Below are 27225 nucleotides of genomic sequence, written 5' to 3'. Positions count from 1 at the left end.
CTAGATGTTCTCAAAGGAGAAGCCACGGAAATGTTCTTGATTGAAGGAGCTGATTTCCCAGTCCCAGGCGGATCCTGCTGTTGGCATCAGTTGTTGTAATGTCAGGTGCGGGAATGACTCCTCAGATGGCTGCAGAGAGAAGAAATATAAGATGTGTATTTCCTATAAAGAGTGAGAGCAAATTCCCTTATGTGTGTCAGACAGATCCATTTACTGTGAGAATTCATTCATACTAGTGGTGCAAACAAATTATCTATCTAACGCTGCTCCTCACCTCTATGGGGGGGAAGTGTGTTGCACGTCGGCGGGCACGAGATGGCATCAGACAGAGCAATTCAATTGGGTGCGCACAGCCACCGGCGCTGACATTTCTATTAGCAGCCCTCCAAGTTGCCGAGCAGGAATTACTGAAAAATTACCCCTTTCAGCGCTCAAACGGGATTTTCTCGGGCGTGACAATGTCCCGTCATTTTGACAGGCTGCTAACTAGTTACATATAAATGTTATCTATCTGGCTAACCAGCAATGTCATATTATTATATACTTCATCCATATTAGGGGAATTTACATTCACCTCCCCCAATTAAGTTGTCCTATCACCTGGCTGCAATTTACATAACCAGCTACAAGTGTCAGAGGCTCAGTAAGAAATGAGTCATGGCGCCTTCACTATACTCTAATTCACTTTTATAATTGTAGTGAGTTTTATACACAATTCAGACATAATACAAGAGTCTCTGACATTATTCACAATATGGGAAATTTATCAAGTTGCAAATGAAAATTAAAAATCACCCCTTTTTGGAGCCTTTTTGGGCTAACTAGTAAATTGCTGATATAAGAAAGAGTGACTGACAGCAAATCACTGGAAAATGCCATTTTCCACAGCACCACATTACAAATTGCCATCCCGGTATTTAGCCATTACAACAATACAAATGTATGAAGCAAAGCACCAGAAAATCACCGGATTAAACACCAGTAAAATGGAGATGGTTGTGAAAGGTGAGATAGCTAAAGCTAGAGGCAGATTGAGCTGTCTTGTATGTCAACATGTGGGTAAAAAAAATCCTCCTTCCTCTCTAATAATAGGACGTTCTATGTAAGTTTTACTAATACACTAGCGCAGAACACAAATTACAGTAACCTTGGCTGGGCACCTGAACATAGGGATCCTGGCCCAACACAAAGTACTGTAGCATTAGGCCACTTGTCAGAGATGAGACTGACCCTGATTGGTTGCCCGTTTATTAAGTAGGCGGAGTTACTGACATTAATCCATATCACTTTAGGAGCTACTCAGGATCAGTTCTTTTTGCTTCAGTGTGTTTTTTTCCCCCACAATGGATTAAGGCAGATGAAGAAAATGAGAAGGTTATAGGTAATAAGTCATTTACCAAGGAGTACACTACAACAAATATTATGGGTACCAATACATTCTATATAGTAATTCTGTAGGGTCTGTCCTATCTGCAACACGCATACGCAATGGGAGTAAGTGCCCCAAATGCTCCACCTGCTAGGGAGACAGGACAGACCTAAGAAAGGAGGATAACCCACCGGTCACTGGGAACTGGGTTTGTATGTGGGCAGGAGGGTGAGGGGGGTTGAGCAGGGCTGGATAGATCAGCAATGCCAGGGGTAGAGTAACAGAGAGTGGGGGGCAGACTGTGGTGTCTCAGCATTTGCTGGCTCCCTTATTGCTTATAAATAACACTGTTGGGGGGAAAAACGTACTTAAACTAAAGGGGCACTGATACTCAGGGATGGATTTAATTAGACGTGAGCTGCCATATAGGAGTAAGGTAAGGCAACTTGCAGTGCTTTCTAGTCTGCCCAGAAACGCACACCTTGGTAAATCTCCTCCAATATCTCTGCACTTACTTTGCCGGGTATGAAAGGGGGTTCTAGCTGGAGAGCTTCCAGCTTCACCCAATCAATGCTCCGGAAGAAAGGGTGGTACCGAATCATACCATCCGCACCCAGACGTCTCGCAGGATCTTTGCTCAGGAGCTGATAAGAGAAACAAGAGCACAACTGTGTAACAATTCAGCTGTAAATGAGTCTGTAACCCATACTGTGTATCTAGACATTAGGTACTTGCATAATCACACAAGGGGGGGAAATCCCTTTTGGCCACTAGCAGGTGAGTTCAAGAATAAATGTATAACAAGATATGGGGCATCTACACCAAATGATATTTCAGACATGACAAAAATGTTAGTGGGTATGATGTCTGTGTTGTAAATGATGTATATTTAGTAGCCAGGTTTGTCTATTAAATCCTGACACAGAAATTAAATGGACATTTTATGACATGTCTATGTATTTATGACATTAATAGAGGCGATGGAACAAGGGTGGATGAAATTTAAAAGAAAATGTAACTTTTTTCCTGCAAAATCAGAAATCAAGTAAAATTATATTTTTTTTATAAAAAAAAACTTTGTAGGAATTTGAGAAAGTCTGCTGTAAAAAATCCAAATGGTCTCATTTATCCCGAGGGGAATTGAAAGCACTCAAAGAACTGGAACGTGACCATTCATTGGTCATTAGAAGAGCGGAAAAAGGAATTGGAGTAGTTCTCATGACAAGAGATTACTACCTCAAAGAGACATTCATTCAACTGAATGATACAACCTTTTATCATAAGTTATCTAAAGATCCAACACCAACCTATCAGATTCAATATAGAGATATGCTAAATGAAGCGCTCCGGGGAGAGATGTTATCTCCATGGAGGAATTTAACTTTTTATTTATAGATTTCCCAGTCACTCCCATTTTTTATCACATCCCCAAAATACACAAATCACTCACGGCACCTCCTGGGCGACCTATCATTTCTGCAAACGTGCCCTTGGTTGGCATTATTCTTTATTACAAGACCTGTGAGTGCCGCTGTGTTTTGCTGGACACATATATTTTTCATATTGTTCTATTGGGGATGTCAAAATAGATATTGAGACGATATGATGCAAAATAACATTGGGTTTAATATATGTATATTTTAGATCATCATTAGATTTAGGACTATACCAATTAGTCTGTATATTTCCGATTCTCTAATATTAATATATCACTATAGGAATGAAAAAATACAAATAATAAAATGAGTAAAGATGTAAATGGGTTTATTGACTTACATTTATATTATTAAGGTTTCTACTCTGGTCAATACCGGATATCCTTATTTTCAGAGGCAAAAGATATATTAGTGTAAAGATGCATTTGACCAAAAAATATATGAAATATGCAGCAAATGAGATGGGGTAGAGGTTAGAGTATCCATTCAATGATTGTTGAGTCATGGGTTCTGTCCCCGTGGATGGAAAGAGGGTGATATTTATGTTTTTTTATTATTTATTTATGTAATTATTTGAACTACATGTATTATGGTTAAACTTTTAAGGGTATATTTACTAAAGTGAGAGTTTTTAGAAGTGAGTTTTAAAAGTGATGTTGCCCATAGCAACCAATCAGATTCTACTTAACGTTTAACTAGCACCTTCTAGAAGATAATAGCTAGAATCTGATTGGTTGCTATGGGCAACATCACTTTTAAAACTCACTTCTAAAAACTCGCACTTTAGTAAATTTACCCCTTATAATGAATGTATTAGATCGGAACTATGATGTACTTATATATATGCAACGTTTTTGTGTCTTTGAAGCCTTGATATTTAGTTTTTTGATAATGCATTTTAATGTGAGAACTGTAGTGGTTAAAAACGCCTATTCAGGTGTAGTGATTACACACCTGAATTAATTTAAGTAATATCCAATCGGATTCTTGATTTGATAGATATAAGGAGAACCAGATCAGGGTACCTTCACTCTTTGAGAAAGCCTCCAGTGGTTAGAGGTGAAACGCGTCAGTGAACCCTGAAAAATGTAACCCCTTCGATGGTCTGACTACCTTGGATATCCACAGGAAAAAAATAAGCAGTGATTTGTCACTTTGTTGCTGTATGGACAGTTCTTCCCGGGCAGGTTGTGTGGGCAGCCCGCAGCGCTTGTGTATACACTGATCTCCTGCTGACGAGCAGGAATCACATTACGAGTGCACACGGACACAGACAGATGGGATATTGCTGTGACCGTATATGGTGTAATAACACACTGTGAGTATAAAGGACAGCTCACTTACCTTAAATGGATCACTGGCATCAGAAAGATAAAGATAAATTAATCAAGACTTGGTAATTATTATAATCCTACAGAAAGTCTATGCATTTGTATACTGCTATATTCAAATTCTCCTAAAGTGACGTATTAAAGACCATCTGGGACCTATTTTTTGGCTAGAAGGGGCAAACCCCTCACCTAAAATAGTTTTTAGGCGTATAATGAAAGCATGATATGTTTTTATTATACATAATCCATTGCTGCTATAATACCAATAGAAGTTTTAGTATTAGATAATTATAGAGACATCTATTTAATGTATTATATGTTTGTGTACATTGTATCTTTATACTTATCAAGTTATTAAATATATGACTTTTTAAACATGTGTTCCGACTGATACTACATTTCTGCCATCTCTCAAATCTAATAATATCATAAATATATAAATTATAAGTGCTCATTAGCGCAGTAACTGTTATAGATTTTTGGTTGTTGCAGAAATGAAATGGACATTCCGCTTGACTGCTTTGGTTATTACTATGCATAATGCATAACACAAGTAGTAACTGCTGACATGCCTTATGTGTCTGTTTAGTCACAGTTTCACATTAATGATATTGTAATACATCTGCATAGAAAATTACTGATAATATACAAACCTAATTTTATTAGAACATGTTACAACATAAAACTATAACAGGTAAAAAAAAAATCCCAGAGTGATTTCTGCCTTTTTACATTGGTGTAATAATCAATTTTTCAATATGTGTTTAATACATTTGTTTTAGATGGGATTTATAATAATTATGTAGCTTTATATTACTGTCTAGGTTTATTATGCTGCATGTGTTCCCTCTGGTTTGTTTGCTTTGTTGTCTGATAAGGTATTTAGGAGAGAACACCACGTCTTAATTTGGTGGGTATCACTTATATATAACTGAGCGGATATAAATATATCACTTATATTTCTTATGTTTCCCCATAATAAATGAGAGATCTGACAACTAGAGCTGTATATTCAGCACTTACACACACACACTCACCTTTGCAATGATGTTCTCTGCCTCGGTAGTGATGGAATAGTCCTCTACTCCGAGCAGACTGATGTTAAATTGGGAATCTCCGGTTAACATTTGGAAGAGGACAACGCCAAATGAGAACCAGTCAGCTCCAGCGTCATACTCGTGGTTACAGAGTATCTGCCAGAAGAAACACACAATTTACTACATGCTATGGGGCGGATTCAATTAGCCGGGGTAAAATGTATGTTTACTGTGGATTCATTTAACGCGTAATTGCCCTTAGCGCTGCTACTGTTTGCACGCTACCGCCTAACTCTCAATCCAAATGTAATGGTCACACAGTTATTCTCTATGATGTTAGTCACGTTAAGTGTGGGGAAAATGGGGAAATCAGCCACTACAACAAATATGTGCAAAGAACTATAACAGTGTAGAAGTATATTAGTGGCTAACAGCAAAGTAATTGGGGCCCTTAGAAAGTGTCACTTGACTGATATTTGCATTTTTTAATAACACTGAAAATGTGATAGAAAGCAAGTGTTTTTCAGCAAATTAATACTCTAGATTAACTTGGGGTGTACAAATACCTGTAAATTGATTTTTTATGTCACTATAAGCCACTTTATGTGTTAAACCCCCTGTAACTCCCACCTACAAGCCCAGAAACACATGTCCCATCCAGGGCTGCCATCAGAAATCCTGGGGCCCGTTACTGGCAAAATAGGCAGGGCAGCCCTCCCCCCCTGGGATGGATGGAGCAGAGTTGATTGGGGGGGCATCAATTGGTACGTAAACCAGCTGAAAAACTGCTGTAAAACTCAAACACATCATATATATATATATCAGACCCACATAAAAATACACTAAAAAGGCCGGGTCCACATACAAAGCCAGAAGGAAGGGTAAGTGTAGAAGTGTACGGCACAGGGCAGGGAAGGGCTGGTTGGACAAGGGAGAGGAACAAGGCATGGAATGCTGGCGGGACTAGGGGGGACAAGAAAGGCTGGCTGAACTAGGGGGGAGGCACAGGGTAGAGAAGGCTGACTGGACTGGGGGGGGGACGGACTGGGCAGGGAAGGCTGGCTGTACTGGGGGTGGACAGGGAAGGCTGGCTGTACTGGGGGGGTGGGCAGGGAAGGCTGGCTGAACTATGGGGGGAGATACAGGGCAGAGAAGGCTGTAACAGGAAAGGGGGCAGTGCAGAGAAGGCTGACTGGACAAGGGGGGGAGGCATAGGGCACTGGAACAGGTGGGTGGACAAGGAAGGGTGGCTGAACTAGGGAGGGTAGCATGTCAAGGTCAGGGTGTACCTGCTTAGCGGTGCGTTCAGCTGACTGTGCTGGTGCAGCCAGCCAGGTAAAATCCGCCCTGCTGCTTAATAATGGAGAGAGAGGAGTGGCCCGGCGGGTGGCATCGGTGCTGCAGCGGCAGCCAGGACAGCAGAGAGAGAATAGGAAGCCGACGTTTGCAGAGCCAATCACAGCTCGCGGACCGGGCAGCCAATCAGGAGCGGCCGCTCCTGATTGGCTGCCATTCCGCGATCTCAGGCTGCCTTGTGGCCACCCTGCTTGTATATTCCTCCCTGTTGTCACTGCTGCTGCAGCGGCGCTGCTACCCGCCGGGCCCCACTCTCTCTCCCCTTCCTCCGGGCCCGGGACTCGAGGCCCGGCGGTCCCCCCCTGATGGCGGCCCTGGTCCCATCCATAGAACACCCCTTATATTATGTAGACTATCCACCCAAAAATAACATGTCATTATTGGCCAAATTAAGTTATTAAAATTCCTTAAAATAGGGATTTTCCCAAACTTTACATCTGCTCAGGGTCTGTGAGAAAAAGTCGTATTAAACCCTATGGAAAGTTAACGTGGCTTAATTTGTGCGGCTAATTGGATAGCTAAAAGCTTGTGGCCGGCAGCATTAAGTTGCATTTAGCCGCTTTAACCCCTGTAAACGTGTTAACACAGCTAACTGGATTTCCCCCTATAGGTTATTTCTCATGTAATTGTATGTTTTGGACAGAAAAAGCACAGTAAGAGCAATATTTTCCATTGGGGAATCCCTATATACTGTATCTATGCAAATAATACATGTAACACACGTATGTAACACATAAACAGTCCAAATAATTCTATTGGTAAATACTATATATTATAAATGTGTGCAGAGCCCCATGTTCTGGTTTTGATCATAATACCATCTTCAGGTTTTGGCAAAACAACCGTAATTTGTTATGGCTTTGGAGCTGTTTTTCTTTATGTGTTAGTATATATTATTATTAATATTCCTTTACAATCATTTATAGCCCAGTTACTAATGATCACCTCACACCTGTCAGTAAAGACCAATACTGGTTGGAGGCTGCAGCAAGCTGGCTGGCTAACATTAGTGACATAGGTATGTAGTCATTATGCCGCCAATCACTGTAATAACAATACCCTCATGTTGGTTGTCATAATGTTGATTAACATGATTAAAATGTTGATACTCAAAATGGAGACAAGATTAAAATGTGAACATATTAAATTTTGTTAATAGAAATAGTAAAGTAATGCTGGGTACACACTGAGATGATGTGTACCGGAACGATATAGCAGCCGATGGGTACACATTAGAACAATGTAGTAAATGACGGAAGTATCCCTTGTTCCATCCTTCATCAACATGCATGGAGCCACAAGCAATATGATCCTGACTACTTTGCATGCAACCGCAGGAGTGCGCATATTGTGCATACACACTGCACGATATGCACAATATGTCGTTACCATTTGGCCAAATTGGCAAATCGTAACAACATCGTCTCAGTGTGTTCCCAGCTTTAGGCTGAGAATTGCGTGTCCTTTATATACACGTCGACATTCTGAACATATCAACATTTTGTACCTATCAACATCATGGTGTCTAATATGAATGTCGACAAAACATACGGAACCTGTGAGGGATTACATTCAGATCTGTCCTCCTCATACACTATTGCTGCAGTGATGCCAAACAGCCCTTCTCGGTCAAATGTACATTTAGTCAAAATGTGATGCAACAAAACGGCTTAATGAGACTGCACTGATTACTTTTATATATGTCACTTGTCTGAATCTGTGTACGAGGTGCTACGATGAGCGGCCGTGGCTTTATATACAAAGTTCCATTGTGCTTCATCTGTGACTTTGTTGTACATATTTAAAACTAATTCCGTGCAGTTAAGTCAGTTAGAAATCTCTGGTACACAATAAGTTTTGTTTTGATGCTACAGTGATCTGAATAGGAGGCAAATGTAAAGAAAAAGTCACTATGCTACAGCTCGGGATGGCTCAGGCATCTTGTGATGTATGGTGTATTGAAAGGAGTGATCAATTGGGAGATGAATTGGGAATACATGGTGGTGGGCTGGAGCAGATGAGGTGAGTTATGAAGCCTGCAAGCAATGTTTAATAAAAAAGGGTGTATTTTAAGGCCACATTTAAAGCTGGGGAGACTGGTGCAGAGTCTCAGGCAATTAAGTGAGTTTCAGAGGATGGGGGCATGATAGGCAAAATCTTGGAGGTAGATGTGAGAGGAAATTACCAGGGTGCCGGTGAGGTGGTGGCAGTGGTTTCACTGGGGTGGGTGACACAATGTGGCAAGTGCCAGTAGCACAAGCATACCAAAAAGTTATTGTGGCCCGTGGAGAAGGGGAATGGCCTCACGGTACACCCCCTTTTTTTTAATCACTCTGGGGGCATGCCCAGCACTCTCAGAGACTCTGAGCTACCCCCAGAGACTCTCCTGCGCTGCCGGCTTCTCCTCAGTGCTGTGACTGGGAGCTGGGCACTGCACAATACCATTACAGCTCAGCACCTAGCTCCAGGTCACTGAGGAGAAGCCAGCATTTTGATGTCTCAGAGTGTGACACCTGGTGAGACCCACACCTGTCTAGTGACGTCACTGTGTGGTGATTGGAATGGAGAGGGCTGCACAGAGAGAAGGTTGGAAATGTAGGGGAAAAAAGTGGTTTAGAGCTTTATATGCGAGAGTAAAGAGTTGGAACAAAATTTGAGGGGGAGGGAGCCAGTGATGCAGGATGCAGAGGTGGGTGGTGGAAGCACACACTAAATGGCCACAATAAAAAGGCCCATTCGGTGGGGCAACGCCCACTTCTAGGGTCCCACATTGGGGGCCACCAGCCAGAATCTTGCTTAGGGCATCAAATTAGTCGTGGTCAGATCTGCTCTGCATATTCCTACAGTGGCTCTTCATAGCCTTCATTATCCAATTCAAATGACTTACCCTCATCTACAAAGCCCTCACAAATCATCTTGAAATTGTCATGTTCTCCCACCTCTGCCTGACCTGTGGGTCAGCTAATATCTAAGAGTCACTTTTTTATTCATAGCTATTAGACTTCTTCCAAGCTTCTACCCAATTATGAGGGTATATTTACTAAAGGTCCATTTTAATCGATTTTGATCATTTTAAAATCAATCAAAATTGATCAACATTGATGTTGTGTTTCTGGAGCTGAATCACACATTTACTAATATTTAAAAAAGCAAATCAAAAATTGTCTGTTAGTAAATGTGTGATTTAGCACTAGAAACACAACATCGATGTTGATTGATTTTGATCGATTTCATCAATTTTAAAGCAATCAAAATTAAAATTGATCCTTAGTAAATTTACCATCTAGAATTCACTACCAAGCCTCATCAGACTCTTCACCAGTCTTCACATTTAGAAACATAGAATTAATCTACTGATATGTTTCTAGGCTGTGGGAACAAATGGGAGCAACTGGGGGAATCCATATAAACACAGAGAAAAGATACAACCTCCACATGGATGGTGCTTTGGTCAGAATATGATCCACAGTTGCAGAGCTATGAGCCAGATAGATGGTCAACTGACACTTGTTCTGTGTGTTTTCCTCATATTTTATTGTATGTTTAGGGACTTTTCAATCATTTTACACTTTATAATGTTACAACATCTTTTCTTGGTCAATCGAAAAATGGAAAAAGTGGAGACCTGAATCCTCTCAGTCTATTTCTGTCTCTGTCTCTTATTTTCTCTATCTATATAGACAGATAGATAGATAGATAGATAGATAGATAGATAGATAGATAGATAGATAGAGTTTAACACATTTTGTGTAGCAGATCTCTCTCTGGACATTACTACTGGGGGCATTAGTACTAGAGGCACTACAGGGGGCATCACTACTGGGTGCACTACTAATGGGGGTATGGACTAGGGGGCACTGCATAAGGGGCACCACTACTGTGGGCTCTGCTAAGGGGCACTATGACTGTAGGCACTGCATAAGGGACACCACTACTGGGGGCACTGCATAAGGGGCACCACTACTGGGGGCATTGAATAAGGGGCACCACTATAGTGGGCATTGCATAAGGGGTACTACTTCTGTGGGCATTATGTGTATTAGGGGCACTACCAGTGGCGGCTCCAGAGGTGGAGCTGCAGCTCAGTCCAAAATTCAAATAGGGGAGCCACACCAACCACCTTCCATATACTGCAAATCATCGCTGGCCAGAATTCACTGGCAGTTCGTGTGGCTCCCCTATTTATATTTTGGACTGTGCTGCAGCCCCACCTCTACAGCCGCCACTTGGCACTACTACTGTGGGCATTGTGTATAAGGGACTCTAATGTGGGCATTGTGTAAAAAGGGCCCTATTGCGCGTCATAACATGAATAAGGGAAACTACTATGTGGTGTAATGTGAATCAGGGACACTAGGGCCCTCATTCAGAGCCACTCGCTAGCGGCAGTACGCTCGTTCCGAGCGATGTTCGCACATCTGCGCATGCGTACGGTTTTTAGTACGCATGCGCGAACCAGTCAGTGCGGCCGAAAAACATTTGTACGCAATATAGCGAGTGCCTGCTATTTTGAGTGACAGAATGAGGCGTATGTGGGTGGTAACAGGGGAAGGTGCTTGAAAACGGGGAGTGGAGATCCGTTCGCAGGCGTGCTTAAAGGTCAAAACGGGCGTTTTATGGGTGTGCATAATTAATATAGCAGCATCAATGACCACGTCACTTGGTTTTTTTTAACTCAGAACTGCTCGCAAAATAGCGGTTGAAAAAACCAACCACAAGAATAGCGAGCAGTTCATATCCTGTTCAATGTACTCGATTAATCTAATAAATAGCGGACATGACGTATGGTGCGAGCGGCCAGGGGGCGTTTTTAAGAAATAAACGAGCGTATGTTTTGCTCGCTCGTTCAGACTTAGAGGTGTGAACAGACTGCAATGTGCGAACGGATCATTTGCATAGCCACCCCTTGTTTTTGAACGAACGAACGCAAATAGCGAACGGCTCTGAATGAGGGCCTATGTGCGGTGTAAAGTGAATAAGATTGTGCTACTGTGTGATGTAATTTGAAATGGGAATACTATTATGTGACAACACCCCTTTCTTTTGAGACCAGGCACCTTTTTGCAGCACGCGCTGTCCCTTTATTAAAAAAAAAAAATAGCTGACGAGGGGGTCGCTGTGAGCCCTCAGCCAGGGGCAAATCCTGGGGTGGCGCAATCAGGGTGATCACGTCCCCATCCTGCTCATGCAGGGGAGAGGAGACTGCTGCTGCTCAGCGGCAGCAGTCTCCTTGGTTCCACTTCAACCCAGCACACAGCATCCTGTACTGGGCTGCTGACATATAGAAGGGAGGGGCCCCTCCTACAAACCCGGGCCTTGGTAATTAGTACCCACTCCCCCCTCTAAGCCCCCCTGATTATAGAATGATACAAAACAACCGGGTTTTCTACTTGTGCTTGGTTTGCTCTGAGTATGGTATAAATATCATTGTTAGCTGTGTACTTGCTATTTGGTATAACATTATCATATATCATATGATATGATATATCATATCATATAAGAGAAACTAGTAAACTACTCTATTCTTCACCTCTGGTGCAACATAGCCCCGTGTTCCTGCATAGCCGGTGGCCTTCATATCTCCATGCACGTTGTTCAGTGCTAGGCCAAAGTCTGCCACCTTAATGTGGCCTGCACCATCGATCAAGATATTCTCCGGCTTTATATCACTGTGAAAAGGAAGAGTCCACATTTTCTATCTGTTCTATAACTATTTGTATCAACATCTAGTGAGTCTCTAAGTAAAATAAGTAGTTGAGATGGGACATCATCACACGATATATAGAACTTTATATGATATAATTTTACAGCACATGAAGCAGATATGTCATCATATTCATTAATTATATTTGTCACACTTTTCAGTAGGCAGTAAAGCACTTCCAGGCTTTTTACACAAATTTTACCAAACCCAATGACAGTATGTTAGGTATAAGAGCTATAGTGGGGGGGGTCCATCCCCAGAATTCCCAATTGCTCTATTTAGCTGGGTCCCTTAGAACTGTGACCTTTACAGATAACCCTCTGTGCTGCTCCACACTCTCTTAGTAGTAGCAGGGAGATGTCGTTGTGCTGCTGTAGCCTATGGGCTACACTCCATAAAATATACTGAGAAAGGGTTCCTCCGAAACCCTCCCCACCAATGGCCGCCACACATGTGTGGTCAGTACTCCTCACATGCCCAGGAGCCCAGCACAGGAGTGAAGTAACCACTGATGTGATCTTTTCACTCTGAGCACATCGCAGGGACGGCCCTGTCCCAAAGTATGTATCTAATATATTCCGGTATTAATATCGCATACTGCGATGCGATCATGGGCGCTAATATCGGGCCCAGATCACATTACAAAAGCGATTATTGATAAATGGGCCCCTTAGAGAGGAGGTATTGGATCTCCTTGCTATGGAGCCTAGCACTGCAGTCCATACATGTCAGCACATGGTGTCAGCTAGTATCTCCCTGGGAGTTCTGTGCTGATGACATATGTTCTGTTGGTCATCTACCCAATGAGCTGCATATCGTTTGTGAAGCTTTTCATTTAGTAAAACACTTTTTACTGACAGTTGTGTACAGAGCATGGCAAAGTTGGTTCCTATTGTGTTTCATGTGGCTGATGAATATTGCGCCATAGTAAAGAGAATTATTGCTATGAGCATTACCCCATCCATCTAGTATCAGGCTGTGTGGCGATTCTGCAATGCAGTGGTATTGCCACCATTGTGATGACTGCAGAGACTACCTGGTGTAGGGCTCCAATGTGCCTCAGTTTCCCAAGATATTCACCTTTGTCCCAATAGATGCTCATTCTCCTATAACAGAGACCTCCAGTGCAGCCAGAGTAACATAGTAACTATGGAGAGGATCTGACTGTCTTTCTCTTCTATTGGTAACTAAAAAGAATAGCTTGGTGCGATGAGAGACATAACACAAAGGGCGTGGTACTTAGTTATTCTGCTGCCAGAGATAGTAAACCAAAATGTCACCCTTTCCATCTCTGTCACAAATCACATGTGTATATAAGCAGCACAATTTACTCTATATCAGCAAGAAAATCTTTTTCTGACCCCTAAAACTTGCTACTAGAGCCAGCTTCCCCGATGGCTTTTTTATAGGCTCATATTAAGGCTAATGTTTAAATTAATAGAAGGAGCAATTGCCACAGCTCAACTATAGAACCTAAAGGGGATGTAGTTTGGAAGCCGACGGTCTAAATGCCGACCGCCGGCTTCCAGACTTTCTAATCCCGGCATGGTACTAATGACAGGCGTCGAAAACTTGACGCCTGTCATTAACCATACGCCGGAAAAGCGACGCCCGACATACCGAAGGAAGGTAAGCCGGGCGCCGGGCACGGACAGCCACGGGGAGGGGGGAGGTTAGGTTTAGGGCTCCCGGGGGGACTTAGGGTTAGGCACCCCCCCGGGAGGGTTAGGTTTAGGCTAGGGGAGGGGGGGTTAGGGTTAGGCACCCCCGGGGGGGACTTATGTTTAGGCTGTGGGGAGGGGGGGTTAGGTTTAGGCACTTAGAGGGGGGATTAGGGTTAGGCACTTGGGGGGGAGGTTAGAGTTAGGCACCCCTAGGGCAGGGTTAGGGGGGGGATTTTGTTAGCGATACTTACATTAGGGACAATCGGGATCTTCACCCTTGTCAGGCTGCCGTGTCGGGATTTGAACCGCTGGCCATGCGGCCGGAGGTAATACCTACTACATCCACCTAAAGGGGAAGCAGGAGGATATTTCATAGGAATAATGGAGGTCTATATGTGTATGGCCAGTCTACAGCACTCTTCATTGCAAGTATGATACAAGTGCACAAAGAAATATAATAAGTACAGAAATGGTAGAGCTGAGACAGGAGAAAACAAAAGAACTTACCGATGGATGAAGCCCTTTAGGTGCAGATACTGCAAACCAGATACAATTTCAGCTCCGTAGAAACTGGTATGCAAATAAAGAAACTCTTGTGAATAAATTTGGCCAACCTCAAAAAAAAAGTTTACATACAAAATAATAATAAAACCAATTATATTGTGATACACAACTCACTACAATACATTTATAACACTAGTCAAACCTCATCCCTATTGCTCAGAATTGTGTAGCAACTATGGGCCTGATTCAGATGTGGATGGAATTGCACAGACGCACACAAGCGGCTGTGCAATTCCGTTCATCTAAAATGCAAATGCAGAAGGAGGTGTCACACACCTACTTACTGCATTTGCGTGATCCCAGCGCTGCAGCCCAGGTCACAGCCTGGGGTCGCCATCGAAACAATTGCGACCATCGGTTGCGATTGTTGTCGATGTTCCATTGGCCAGGCTGCGGGAGCTAAAGCTTCCCGCAATGGTAAAAGGTTTTACGGTGTGCTTGTGTGGGCGCTTCTAGGGTCAGAGCAAGCCTAAATGTGACTGTGAGTCTCCCTAATTAGAACTCACAAGGATAACAATAATGGCAGGAAAAAGAGTGACACAAATAATTGGCGCTAGCCCAAAAAAACATAAAAAGATATTCTTTATTAAACATGTAAATATGTGCATAGATAATTATGCACTGATCACCCAACAGATAATCTGGTGGAATATGGGTACATAAAACATTGAACAACAGTAGGCAAAAATAATGTGGCAGAAATTATCATAAAAAGGCCTTAATAATAAAAAGAAGGTCCTACCGCCAACTGTGAATAGGAGCCGCAGGTGTTTAGGCAAAAAATGCATGCAGAGGCACCGGTTCCCCTGCATGTGGCTCCTAGGCTTTACCAACATGTTTCTAGATGCTTCCAGCCTTGAGAAAGAGACCAGGAAGCGTCTCAAAACATGTTGGCGTACCCCATGCTACCCGGACCCCTGATGCAGCAATAAGGACGTATCCCAACTGGTAAAGCCTAGGAGCAAAATGGGCATGGTCACAAGGGGCGTGGTCACTTAAAAATGGGGCATGTCAACAGGGCAATTTCTAGGGGCAGGTGACCCGTGCAATCTCATGGGGCGCTCCACTTCCGACCCCTACTGTGGAATGCTGGCCTCTGAAGCAGCCGGAGGATAAAGAAGCCTCTGATCGCTTCAGAGGCAAGTGTTCCCAGAGATGCACTGTGCGGGTGACGTCATGACGTCACCCGCGACGTGAGGAGCCTGCCCTGTGCGCCTATTGGATCTAGTTAAATTGAGTCAGAGCGAGGCAGAAGCAGCGGGAGTGGGACAGCTGACGCCGATGTTCAGGTAAGTACTGAACTGGGCTGGGACCTGCCTGGGTTACACTGCATAAAGGACCTGTCTGGGGGCACTGCATATGGGGCCAGCCTGAGAGCTTAGCATAAGGGGCCAGTCTGGGGACACTACATAAGGGGCCAGCCTGGGGACACTGCATAAGGGGCCGGCATGGGGGCACTGCATAAGGGGCTAGCCTGGGGGCACTGCATAGGGGCCAGTCTGGGGGCTCAGCATAAGGGGCCAATACCCTATAATGACAACGTGTAAAAAGTTTTTTTGAGGTTTTTGCAAATGTAATAAAAAAATAAAATTAAGAAATCACACATACATAAGTATTCAAAACCTTTGCTCAATACTTTGTGGATGCACCTTTGGCAGCAATTACAGCCTCAAGTCTTTTTGAAAATTATGCCACAAGCTTGGCACACCTATCTTTGGGCAGTTTCGCCCATTCCTCTTTGTAGCACCTCTCAAGCTCCATCAGGTTGGATGGGAAGCTTCGGTGCACAGCCATTTTCAGATCTCTCCAGAGATGTTCAATCGGATTCAAGTCTGGGCTCTGGCTGGGCCTCTCAAGGACAATCACAGATTTGTCCTGAAGCCACTCCTTTGATATCTTGGCTGTGTGCTTAGGGTCGTTTTCCTGCTGAAAGATGAACCGTCGCCCCAGTCTGAGGTCAAGAGCACTCTGGAGCAGGTTTCCAGCCACTAATGGATAACTGCATTTGCTTCCATAGCCAGGAGCCACAGTGGCATGCAGTCTGGGTAGCTTTTTATTGCATTGCAAACTCGCATGACAAAACACATTTGCATTCACCACCAAAAAACACGATTTTGCAAAAGTCGCTTCTTGGTAAATTTTCATCTTGGAAAACTTGTGCGTGTTTCTACGAACCTTCGAGTTTAATCTCGCCCCAAACACGTTTCTTAATATATTTACCCCTCAGTCTCCCAACACCTCATTTTCAGTTCTTACGTTGCCGTCTTGATGTCCAGGTGGTCTCTCTTATGGAGCAGCTCATCAAGATCTCCTCCATGTGCATACTGCATTCCCAGGAAGAGAAGGTCCTGTAACAGAACAGATACAGGTCTATACTGTATATTGTTATACTGTATATTCATGTTAGAATCTACTTAGGACACATAACTCACTGTCATTTTATAATTCCTATGTATCTTACTTGGGGCTTGGGAGGTTCATTCATCATTCAATTATAGATACAGAAATCTTACTTTCCGCATCTATAGCGTATATTGGAGTATTTATTTGTATGTAACGCAAGAGATAGTAACTAAAATATCCCATTTACATGACAGCCTTAATACTGAACATAGGACTTGCTTCACTAGCGATCGCAACTGCGATTACGCACACAATAAGAGATTGTTGCATTGTGCGCATGTGTATGCATCACAGTGCGCATGTGCGAATACTCCACTGCTATCGGGACTGCGATCGCAGTGACTACACAGACCCATCGCAGAGTGAATGACAGAAAGTACCATTTGGGGGTGGTGACAGGGGAGTGATCGGCAAAATGCAGATGTGCCAGTGCGTTTGAACCCCGTTACAGGGGCATGCATAAATTAGCCATTGCGATGTCATACACAGCTTGGGCTTTCACTGCGTGCGATGAGGTTAGCAATTCCTAAGTAATGTCAGAGCTTGTGCAAATGTGCGTGAGGCTGCAATTGTACTCGACGTTACTGATGGTTTTGCAGTCTTGCAAAGTATTACGGATGTGAGTAAGGGAAAGGGGGCGTCCTTATGTTAGGCTGCATATGGCATTGCGATTGCAATAATTAGCATAATATCGTAGTGATATTGCGTGCGCAATCGCTATTGCCATCGCAATAGCGATCTTTACTGAATCAGGCCCACAGATCCATATAATAGCATTGTGACCTAAATTCATCAGTTCCGGAAACTGAAACTAATTTGCTCCAGTAGTTTCGTATATGATGCCATAACTCACAGTCAGATACCTAATGAACAGGGGGCCAATGGGATTAATAAATAATATGCCCCTTGATAACATAGAGACCCGATTTATGTAGGGTTGTGCATGGTGTGCCTCAAATCCAACCCTGAATACAGGTCTAGTTATATTTTAGGCTAGGCTTGCCTACCCTCCCGAATATCAGGTGCCCCTCCCGCCCCCCCCCCCCTGCCCTCCCAAACTGGAAAGGCAGGCAAGCCTCCCGGCATCAACCAACCCTCCCGACCTCCCCCCAGAATAAACTAGAAATCCCTGCAGCTTGCGGTGATGCGATTCACGCTGAATCTCTATAATGAGTGTAGGGCGTGCGGGGCACACGGGCCCCTGGGTCCAGGGGAGCCATGCACCGCACACCCTGCACCCATAATATACTTACCCCTCTGGAGTCCCACATCTGCATTGGGGTCCGGCACTGTAAAAACGTCTGGAAAATGGCCACCACGGCCATTTTCCCGTTTACCTGCGCATACGCTATAGACTCTGGGCACATTCTAGTGCCCAGAGTCTATAACTCTGGCGCTGGCCGCGCACAGCTCAGTGCGATGCCGGCTGCCAAACGGAGAGGAGGATGACCCGTGTACAGTCTCTGTCCTCACCAGAAATGCCCCTGTACAGAAGCCATATTGCTATTACAAATGGGAAGATGTGTCTGTGTGACAGCTCTTGAAGCTGCTTCCTGCAATCAGCATGTAATAATGCTCAGGAACAGCAACAACATTTTCCTGTCCAAGTGGGTAATATAAATATTCTTGAAAGTACCTCGGTCTGGAAGGCACAGATCCCGCGAATCAGAAAGTTGTTACCAGTGGCCTCCTGTAGGACTCTTCTCTCCACGCAGATGGCCGTCCTGACATCCTCATCTTGCAGCTCTCTCTTCTGCAGCACCTTGATTGCCAGCTGTGTTTTGGCTGTGGTGTCATATGCCAGCAACACCTGTACAGAGGAGAGAGACACTACAGAGTCAGGATGAAATATATATGATAAAGGTTCACATATGAGGTATGGATCATATACTAATGGTAACATACTATGCCACCTTTTTTATTATCGCATATTGTTATATTTGTAAAGGGGCCTATCCACTAGGCGACCTGAAAGACTGAAGTCTAGCGTTCAGACCTTCAGGTCGCCGAGGTGCGGTGCCCGGACTGAACGGCGTTCACTGAACGTCATTCAGTGCAGGAGCCCGACCTCCTATCTCTGAACATGCCGAACCTGACGAGCGTCGTCTGGTTGACGGGCATGTTCAGTAGATAGTCGGGGTCGGCAAGGACCCAGCGTGCACGCGCATCGCTGATCCTTGACTGCTATCCATTACAAGACTTTGTGAACAAAATGACCAAAACCTCCTGGTTTTGGTCGGATTGTCCACAAAGTCGTTTAATGGATAGGCCCCTTAAAACTTTTAAATGTAATTAATAAATGTAAAGTATTAACAGCATGGGATAATTGAAAAAGGGAATTGGGACTTAAGGTGGCTGGTGAAGTTCTCCCACGGAGAGTTACCAACCTGCATTTGCCTCATATAAAGTAAAGCCGAGTTTGTGAGTCCAGTGGCATGTAGCGCGCATGGTGTGTATAACCATATTCCCTGGTCTCCGACTCAGAACATGGCGTGGTGGCGGGAAGGGCTTCCTGCCACCACAGTCACCATATTAACAGAGGTCTCACTCTCATCGCGTCCTCACTCGCCTTCTATATTATTTGTTGGGATGATTCCACATGGCACCAACTGATCGATACAGTGACGCTGTCAGGATCTGCTTTTTCTGTACCCATACCATACTCTGGGCACTCTGGGCACTGTTGTATCATGTAGGTATTTGCTTGTATTTTTGTAATAACCAACTTGTAGGAGATATACATAGATACACTACTACTTGGATTTCCTGTGTGAATTCAGAGATTGTCAGATTGGACAACCGCGGGGGCACCGGATCGTACACACACAAAAGGAGGGGGAGAGGGCGGGCAGACTGTACACCCGCGGGGGGAGGGGGGAAGGCCGGATCGCACACCCACAGGGGGAGGGGGGGTGGTCAAATTGTAAACCCGCAGGGGGGGGCGAATTGTACATCCGCAGGGGGGGGGGCAGTGAAGTCTGCAGCCTGTCTTCAAGCTTTAGGACAGACAGCGAAACGTTTCTCACTTACGAAAAACTGCTTTGTAGAAACAGCAGTTTTTCGGAAGTGATAGTTTAGGGCAGGACATGATGAATGATTCCTAAACTGTGTTTGAACTTGCAGCGAGTTCAAACCATAATTATCACATGTGATAAATATGTTTTGATGAATTGGTCACATAGTTGTGTAAGAGGGCTACTGGCAAATATTTTAACAAATCGTCCCCACAACAATCAATGTAATTTCTACTACTACTAGAATGGGTATGCACAGCAGCTGGCTGATCCAATCCTCCATCTCCTCCTCCTTGTGACCATTCCTACTTTGGGCAAAGCATTAAATATTCTTCATAGCCCCCACTCTCTCATACTGAGTGGGCACACAACCGGGGCCTGATAGACCTGATTCTAATACTCGACCAAGGCCTGTTATAGCGAAATTCCTTGACTTGTGCATGAAGGAGCTGATCCTGGGAGCTTTTATTAAGCTTCCCCAGCTAAGTGTTGAGGAGTCTAAAATCTTTATCATCCATGATTTTTTGGCCACTATGTCCCAAATGCAAAGTAAATGCTTCAATACTTCATGAGAATAACAAACAATGGGCCTGATTCAGAGATGGACCCTAATGTGATCAAAGCTTACACGGAGCGCAGCTGCGAAAATATGTTAATAGTTCTAAAGCTTACCCGAGCATAAGGACGCCCACTGCTGCCTTCTCATTGCAATTGCTAATTTATGCACGCACATGTAACAGCATTTAAACAGTCAAACACGCCTGCGTTTTATTGAACACGTACCCCCGTTACCTCCCCCAAACGCTGACTCCCTGTCACTCACCTTTGCGAATGGATTTGTTATGGGGCTTGCTTCATGTTTAGTTCTGTTAGGTAAAATGAGAAAATTCTGCTGTTTTGTGCTTGTCTTCTCTCTCTCCCTCTTTCTCTCAAGATGGCACATGCACACAAGAGAGCAATGGCCCTGGCACAGTGCTGGAGTCTTTGCTTTGACTATGCGGCACCATCTTCCTGAAGATGTCACTGGGAAGATGGCACCACAGGGAAGGGACCACAGAGAAGGAATTTCACCCAAAGTATACTTACCTTTTACCGGTGTACAAGGTAAGTATACTTTGGGTGAAGGGTATGCACCACACGCCCTGCACCCATTATAAATATTTCTATGCATCCACCTATAATTACATCCTCAACTCAATTTTACTAAAAGACAGCAAATTGCAACACTTCTAAGATGATTTCACCATCATCTCTCCGAGCCCCATGGTTAGGAGACTGTGGGCCTGATTCAGAGATGGAGACAATGGAGATATTTACAAAGATTGAGCGATTGTTTTCCATTGCGCACACTTGTAAGCCGCACTCCACACGCTCAGTATTTGAATTACGATTATGCTCGCACAGATTATTCATTCGCAAAGTGAGTGACATGTAGTACATTGGGTGGTCCCATTTTGGTGCTTCCTGAGATATCGGTGGCACTCAGATGACTGTAAAGAGCACCTTACTGGGAATTGAATGTCCTATCTGGATGATATCTGGGTGATAAGATTGAATACTGGAATTGACACACTATATTCTGGGGCGCATCAAAGGTTACACAAAAGAATCGCTAGAAGCATACACTCAGGCTAGACAGGTATAAGACAACTTGATATTGTCACATGTGAATCAAGACTTGGGGTTCTCCAAGTTAAAATATTACCAATGGAGTAACAAAGCAGGTCGGTAATTGGCTATCACGTTCAAGGAGGCTGATTACCGCTATTATAAATGCCCAAACAAACACTACAGACACTACCATATCCCAAAATAACAAACCACTTTGAATCCTATTACACTGATCTCTATAGTTCCCTTCCCTTTGACCCTACCATCATGACCATTTGATGCTGGAGGTGGAACTCCCTGCTTACATGTTCGCACCAGGAAAGTCTTCACGAGGACATAACCCTTACTGAATTAAACACGGCCATCTCCAAACTTAGAATGCATAAAACTCTAGGCCCAGATGGATGGATGAATATTATTAACTTTTACAACAACACATAGCCTGAATATTATAAGAATCATCTAACTAAATTCTTCACTACAACACACCTTTCCCACATTTTACTGAAGGGTACAGTGTTTTAATCCTAAACCTCAGTCGAATACTCAGTTGGTGGAATCCTTCAGGGCAGGCCTATAACATTACTCAATACCGTCATAAAATGGCTTGCGATAATTTTAGCAGATAGATTACAATTATTATTACCACATCTACTTACTGATCATCAGTTAAGCTAGGTACACACCTACACCATCCTCGGGCCAATCACCCGAGCCATCAGTTAAATAGGTGTGTATGCAGGACCGTTGATGGAGAGTTAGCCCATAAACAGCTTATAACACCTGCAATGGTCAGGATCAGGAGGTTGCATCCTATGTGCTGTTTAATATATATCACCTGACCACTCGATCCTATAGAAAACCCGTGCACAATGAGCTATTTCTAGAACAGTATGTACAGGGCTCACAGAAGGTCAAGATGGGGCTCACAGGGGGTCAAGATGGGGACACAGTACTCAGCATTAGTCTTTGTGAAAACAAATACCCAGTCAAAGGCATCTGAACAGCCATCGCATCAGTGATGTTACCTCTGGTAAGAATACACACGAGATATCTAATTGAGCTTGGATATCATTAAAGCCTTTGACCTTGTCTTTTGGTCCCATTTGTTTAGTTTTGAAACTTAGAAACTATGGTTCAACATTTATTAATTTCATCCATTATCTGTATTGCAATCCATATTCCTCTCTCTACTATGTATGTAAGGTTAGGCATAATGGTAATACCATGACAGACCAGACTGAAAAACACAAATCTTACATTTCCGAAGCTGCCCTGGCCGATCTTTCGCTGGAACGTGAACCTCTCAATGGAAACAGAGGTTCTGTCTCCAGGGCAGGCTGGCGAGATGCTGCTTCCTCCTATTGGGGTAACATAGGAAAAGGTTATGAATTATTTAGAGTAATGAAGAGTCAGATGATAGCAAAGGTTACACAATACGCATTCAGCTGCGGCATTGGGGCACTATGGGATTTTGTATTATAGGGCGCATTGTAAAGAATCATTAAACGTAAAATCATGTTGTTTTTCTGCTATAAAACCATTTACACATGTATATACAGTATTTATTAAAGGTATTAGTAGCAAAAAAAAGGGATAATCCTCTGACTGCTGGGTGAGAACCCTGTATTGCTGCTTGATACTAGTGGCTCAAAGCACCCTCCACCGCTATTACTGTCTGTTACTGTGGTCTACAGTATAGTGCCATCACCACTGACACAGGTATATAGCCCCCAAACACTGTTATTTGCTGATACTGTGGGTAAATTAGTATCATCCACCACTGTTGCTTCCTGATACTGTGATTATATAGTGCACTCATCACATCATCACATTATCACATCACTATTAGCACCTGATACTGAAGGAACACCCTTACCACTATTGCTACTTGATGCTGGGGTATAAAGCACCCACCACATGCCCCTTAAATGCCATCGGACCCCTCCACATTCCCTTTTATGAGCATCTTCCCTTAAATAATATCATCTGGTTTGTAATATTGTCATAGCGTGATTGACAGTCTTAGTATTAGTACAGACAATATGATTTCCGTTCCCCACAGAGAGTACTTATACTTCTATGTACCCCATATTGAAGTTCACCTTGGAAGAAGAAATAAACCCACCTCCCTACCTCTCTCAGTGCACAGACCACTGATTTGTTTTCAGCCCATCATGAAGGACGGACTCTTATATATATTATTTAAAAATAATTCAATAATTTTGTGTTAAAAAAATAAAACAACAACCTGTCTGCAAACTATCACTAATATAGAGGGGATCGTTGTTGCTTTCTCTCACCCAGGCACAGGCATTTAAACTGTCTAGTTATAGCTAGCTATTAATATTGAATGAGATGGTGCTGTCCATATAATTTTGGAAACGGAGACAGTAATATTACATAGATGGTATTTGCAAACTACAAGAAGTCATTAAAAATTTTCATTTTCTAGCTATAAAAGTCTTATTTGTTGTTTTATACTCTGTTGGTAGATTTAATAGTAATTAAATATGTAATAAACATTTCTGTTTTTGCATTATTTTTTATTTGTGCATGGGATAAGAAGTGTGCCATGCCAGGGGCCATCGGAGGCTCATGCACTAGTCTTGCACTGTGCACATACAAGTAACACATGGTGGAACACACGGCCTGATTCAGACCTGGTCGCAAGCGCTGAGCGCTCACAACCGGGTCGATGGTGGCCCAAAGCGCATGCGCACGACAGAGCCGGCTCCGTCGTGCACATGCGCAAGACCCGGATAGCGACGGGCAATCCGTCGCTCCGGGCCTCGCACCAAAGGGGGCTTGCTGTCAATGTTGAGTGACAGCACGCCCCCTTTGGTGGGCGGGGCGGGTGGGTGGCTGCCCAGACGGAGGCATTCCCATGAGAATGCCTACCATTTGGGGGCGGTCCCACTGACATCACAAGTGATGTCAGTGGGAGAGCTTTCGGCTCTGTTTGAGCCGAAAGCTCTCTGGGGCTTGCAGCCACGGGACCCTACCACAAGGGTCTCGTCGCAAGACCGATGGTCGCGATGGTCTTGACCATCGCGACCATCATCCTGGCCGCTCGCATTAGCTGTGGGTGGCAACCCACAGCAATGCGAGCGGCCAGGAGGCCGCTACATAAAAAACAAAAGACGCCCTGATTCAGATCGAGCGCTCTGTCAGAGCATCCGGCTCTGAATCAGGGCCACAGTACAGCAAAGTGTAAATGAGACACATTTGGGTATTTCACATGGCTGATTGATTAAAAGGTCAAAGTTCACTCAAATTTCCCTACAATATTATGTCTTTACAAACTAGAGATATGTAGAACATTGCCTTGGAACTAGGTATTTGAAGGCCCATAGAAAAAGTTTGTAAGGGCCCCTATGTACCACCCAATGGTGAAAAATGTATATATCACATGTACCTTTCAAAAGGAACATGGACCCCCTTCAGCTCTGGGACCCATAGCAGCTGTAGCCTGTGCACCTATGGCAGTTACGTCCATGTCTTGGACATCTGCTTATTCATTTATTTATGATGTATATGTATCTGCATTTTTAATGTAACTATGTTTGAGTATTGTTTTGTTTTGCATGTATTGAGATAATAGTTTTTTATTAGAGAATATAAAAAATTTATACATTTACATATATCTATATTTTTCATTTGAACAGAGCTTCTTTATAGGGGGATACTATTCCTCCCAATTGTGTATTTGCATTTATTTATAATCTATTATACACGACTAATATTTTGATAAATTAGGTACGTTCCTGGAATAGAGTTTAACACCAGTCAATGACAGTACTGCCTATAAGGGGTCTATTTACTAAGACTCCACATATCATGGAGTTAATGCCACTCCTGCTTCGCCTGCTACTACTGTGAAGCAGGAGATGGCTACCGCAGCTGTTACTAGTAATAGAGCCACTGAGGAGGGTGAACGTTAAGTCTCCCCCTCGGCGGTAACAGCTGAGACCCCTTTCCCCTGACAGCCCTGTATGTGACTCACCATCTCTGACCAGCAGCAGCAGCAGTGACTTTTTTTTTCTTTTGTAAAATCTTTATTAACACACTGTACAATTACAACAAGCACTTCCTGCTTCTCCAATGAGGAGAAGCAGATACCGGCAGCTACAGGAGGCGGTATCAGCGTTGGAGAAGACACCTGACGCCTACCCTCCAACATGACCCGTTCCATTAGGTACAGAATGCTCTGCTCCTGGACTTACCACCTAATTATTGATTGCAGCCACCTGTGTTGAACTAGGTGATTGATGAGACAGGTGTTTCACCTCAGGTGGCTGCAATCATCAATTAAGAAGGAAGTCCAGAAGCAGAGCATTTTGTACCTAATGGAACTGGTCATGTTGGAGGGTCTGCTGACAGTAAGTGGCATCTCCCCTTAGTAATACCTGGGACACTTAGCGCCATCATAGGTGTTTATGGCAGGACTAAGTGCCCCAGGTGCAGTGCGATGTTGTAGCCTGCACTTAGCACTGGCAGAGAAAATCCCTTTAGTACATACTGAGAATCAATATGTACAGGGATTTTTTTCTGCCTTTAGCATTTTTAATCCCTTATCTCACCTTAATAAATAGGCCCCTAAGTGTTCTTTGAATAATGCTCATGAATCAGTAGAGGTGTCTGTGTTGAGATTTATTATTTTGTTATACAGTGGTTCTCAATCAAAGGGGCTGATGTACTAAGCTCTGGAAAGTGATAAATTGGAGAGTGATAAACCACCAACCAATCAGCTCCTAACTGTCATTTTTCAAACACAGCCTATAACATGGCAGTTAGGAGCTGAGTGGCTGGTACTTTATCACTCTCCAAATTAACACCTTCGGGAGCTTATTACATCTCCCCCCTCAGTCCTCAGGGCCACTAATAGGTCATAACTTCCGGGTCTTCAGAATGAGACAGTTATGTCAGTTAGTAATGACTGTGCTGCACTGACAGTAATGACGGCCCCCGTGCCCCCCTGTATTTTATCTGTTAGTTTTTTTAACATGATCAAACATGGGCTATATAACCATTCAGTACTATTGCATAATAAACTCATTTAAAGGCAATGTTTTAAAGGCAGGTTTCTAGGCTCTATGGTACTTGGGTATGTGAGATTGAATTGAATTTAAATGAAACCATTGATAAATATCAGTCATGCACTAAGCTACAGTTTGAGCTATAACTAATGGTAGGAGATCAAGTTCACCATATTCAGAAAATATTTTCTGTTAAAACCATTTTGCCCTCTTTACCTGGTGGTCTGTCCTGTTCATCAGTGCAGTGACAGTCCTCAATGGCTACCCTGGTCTTCTTCTCGGTCTTCGTCTCGGGGTCCATGGCAAAATCCTCTTTTCTCCATTTCCTCTTCCTGCAAAGATTGATGTTCTTTCTTTGCCCATCATCATGGTGTTTCCTCTTCTTTTTCTTCTTCTTCTGCTGCTCCTGTGCTCCTCTCTTCTCACTCTCTCTCCTCCTCTTCTGATATTTTGACTCAAGACCCTTGCTCTTATCCATTTTGCCTCCGTGTGGTTCTTCATTTGGTCTTTTCACACCTTGGCCTGATGTCTTCCCTCCATGCTGTCCTGTCTCCCTGATGGTGCCAGTCTTCAAATAAAATTCATCTTGTGCAGTGCCGCATGTTACAGCAACCCTGTGCCTCTTCTCCCCGCTCCTCTTCTCCTTGAGCCTCTCCTCCCCGCTCATCTTCTCCTTGCACCTCTTCTTTCCGCTCAT

The 27225-nt window shown here is 43.6% G+C and overlaps 1 protein-coding gene across 1 annotated transcript; it reads right to left on the bottom strand.

Annotated features, from left to right (window-relative positions):
* LOC148542851 (protein kinase C delta type-like) lies at nucleotides 1-27225 on the bottom strand. The gene is made up of 9 exons (XM_088460178.1): nucleotides 26745-27225; nucleotides 22750-22850; nucleotides 18501-18674; nucleotides 16718-16809; nucleotides 14405-14467; nucleotides 12060-12198; nucleotides 5174-5329; nucleotides 1885-2013; nucleotides 1-129 (listed from the first exon to the last, which is right to left on the bottom strand). Exons 1-9 carry the CDS (start codon nucleotides 27223-27225, stop codon nucleotides 1-3), a joined length of 1464 nt encoding a protein of 487 aa, XP_088316304.1.

Source organism: Taudactylus pleione, unplaced genomic scaffold, assembly GCF_031769625.1.
Source record: "Taudactylus pleione unplaced genomic scaffold, aTauple2 ptg000007l, whole genome shotgun sequence".
NCBI classification, from domain to species: domain Eukaryota; kingdom Metazoa; phylum Chordata; class Amphibia; order Anura; family Myobatrachidae; genus Taudactylus; species Taudactylus pleione.
Note: the sequence above shows the minus strand (reverse complement) of the source record. Positions and strands in the feature narration are given on the sequence as shown.

Coding starts and splice junctions, on each gene's coding strand:
- LOC148542851 (XM_088460178.1), bottom strand. CDS start 27,225: ATGAGCGGAAAGAAGAGGTGCAAGGAGAAGATGAGCGGGGAGGAGAGG. Junction 22,851..26,744: donor TGAACAGGACAGACCACCAG/GTAAAGAGGGCA, acceptor TTACCCCAATAG/GAGGAAGCAGCATCTCGCCA. Junction 2,014..5,173: donor CAGAGAACATCATTGCAAAG/GTGAGTGTGTGT, acceptor TTCTCTTATCAG/CTCCTGAGCAAAGATCCTGC.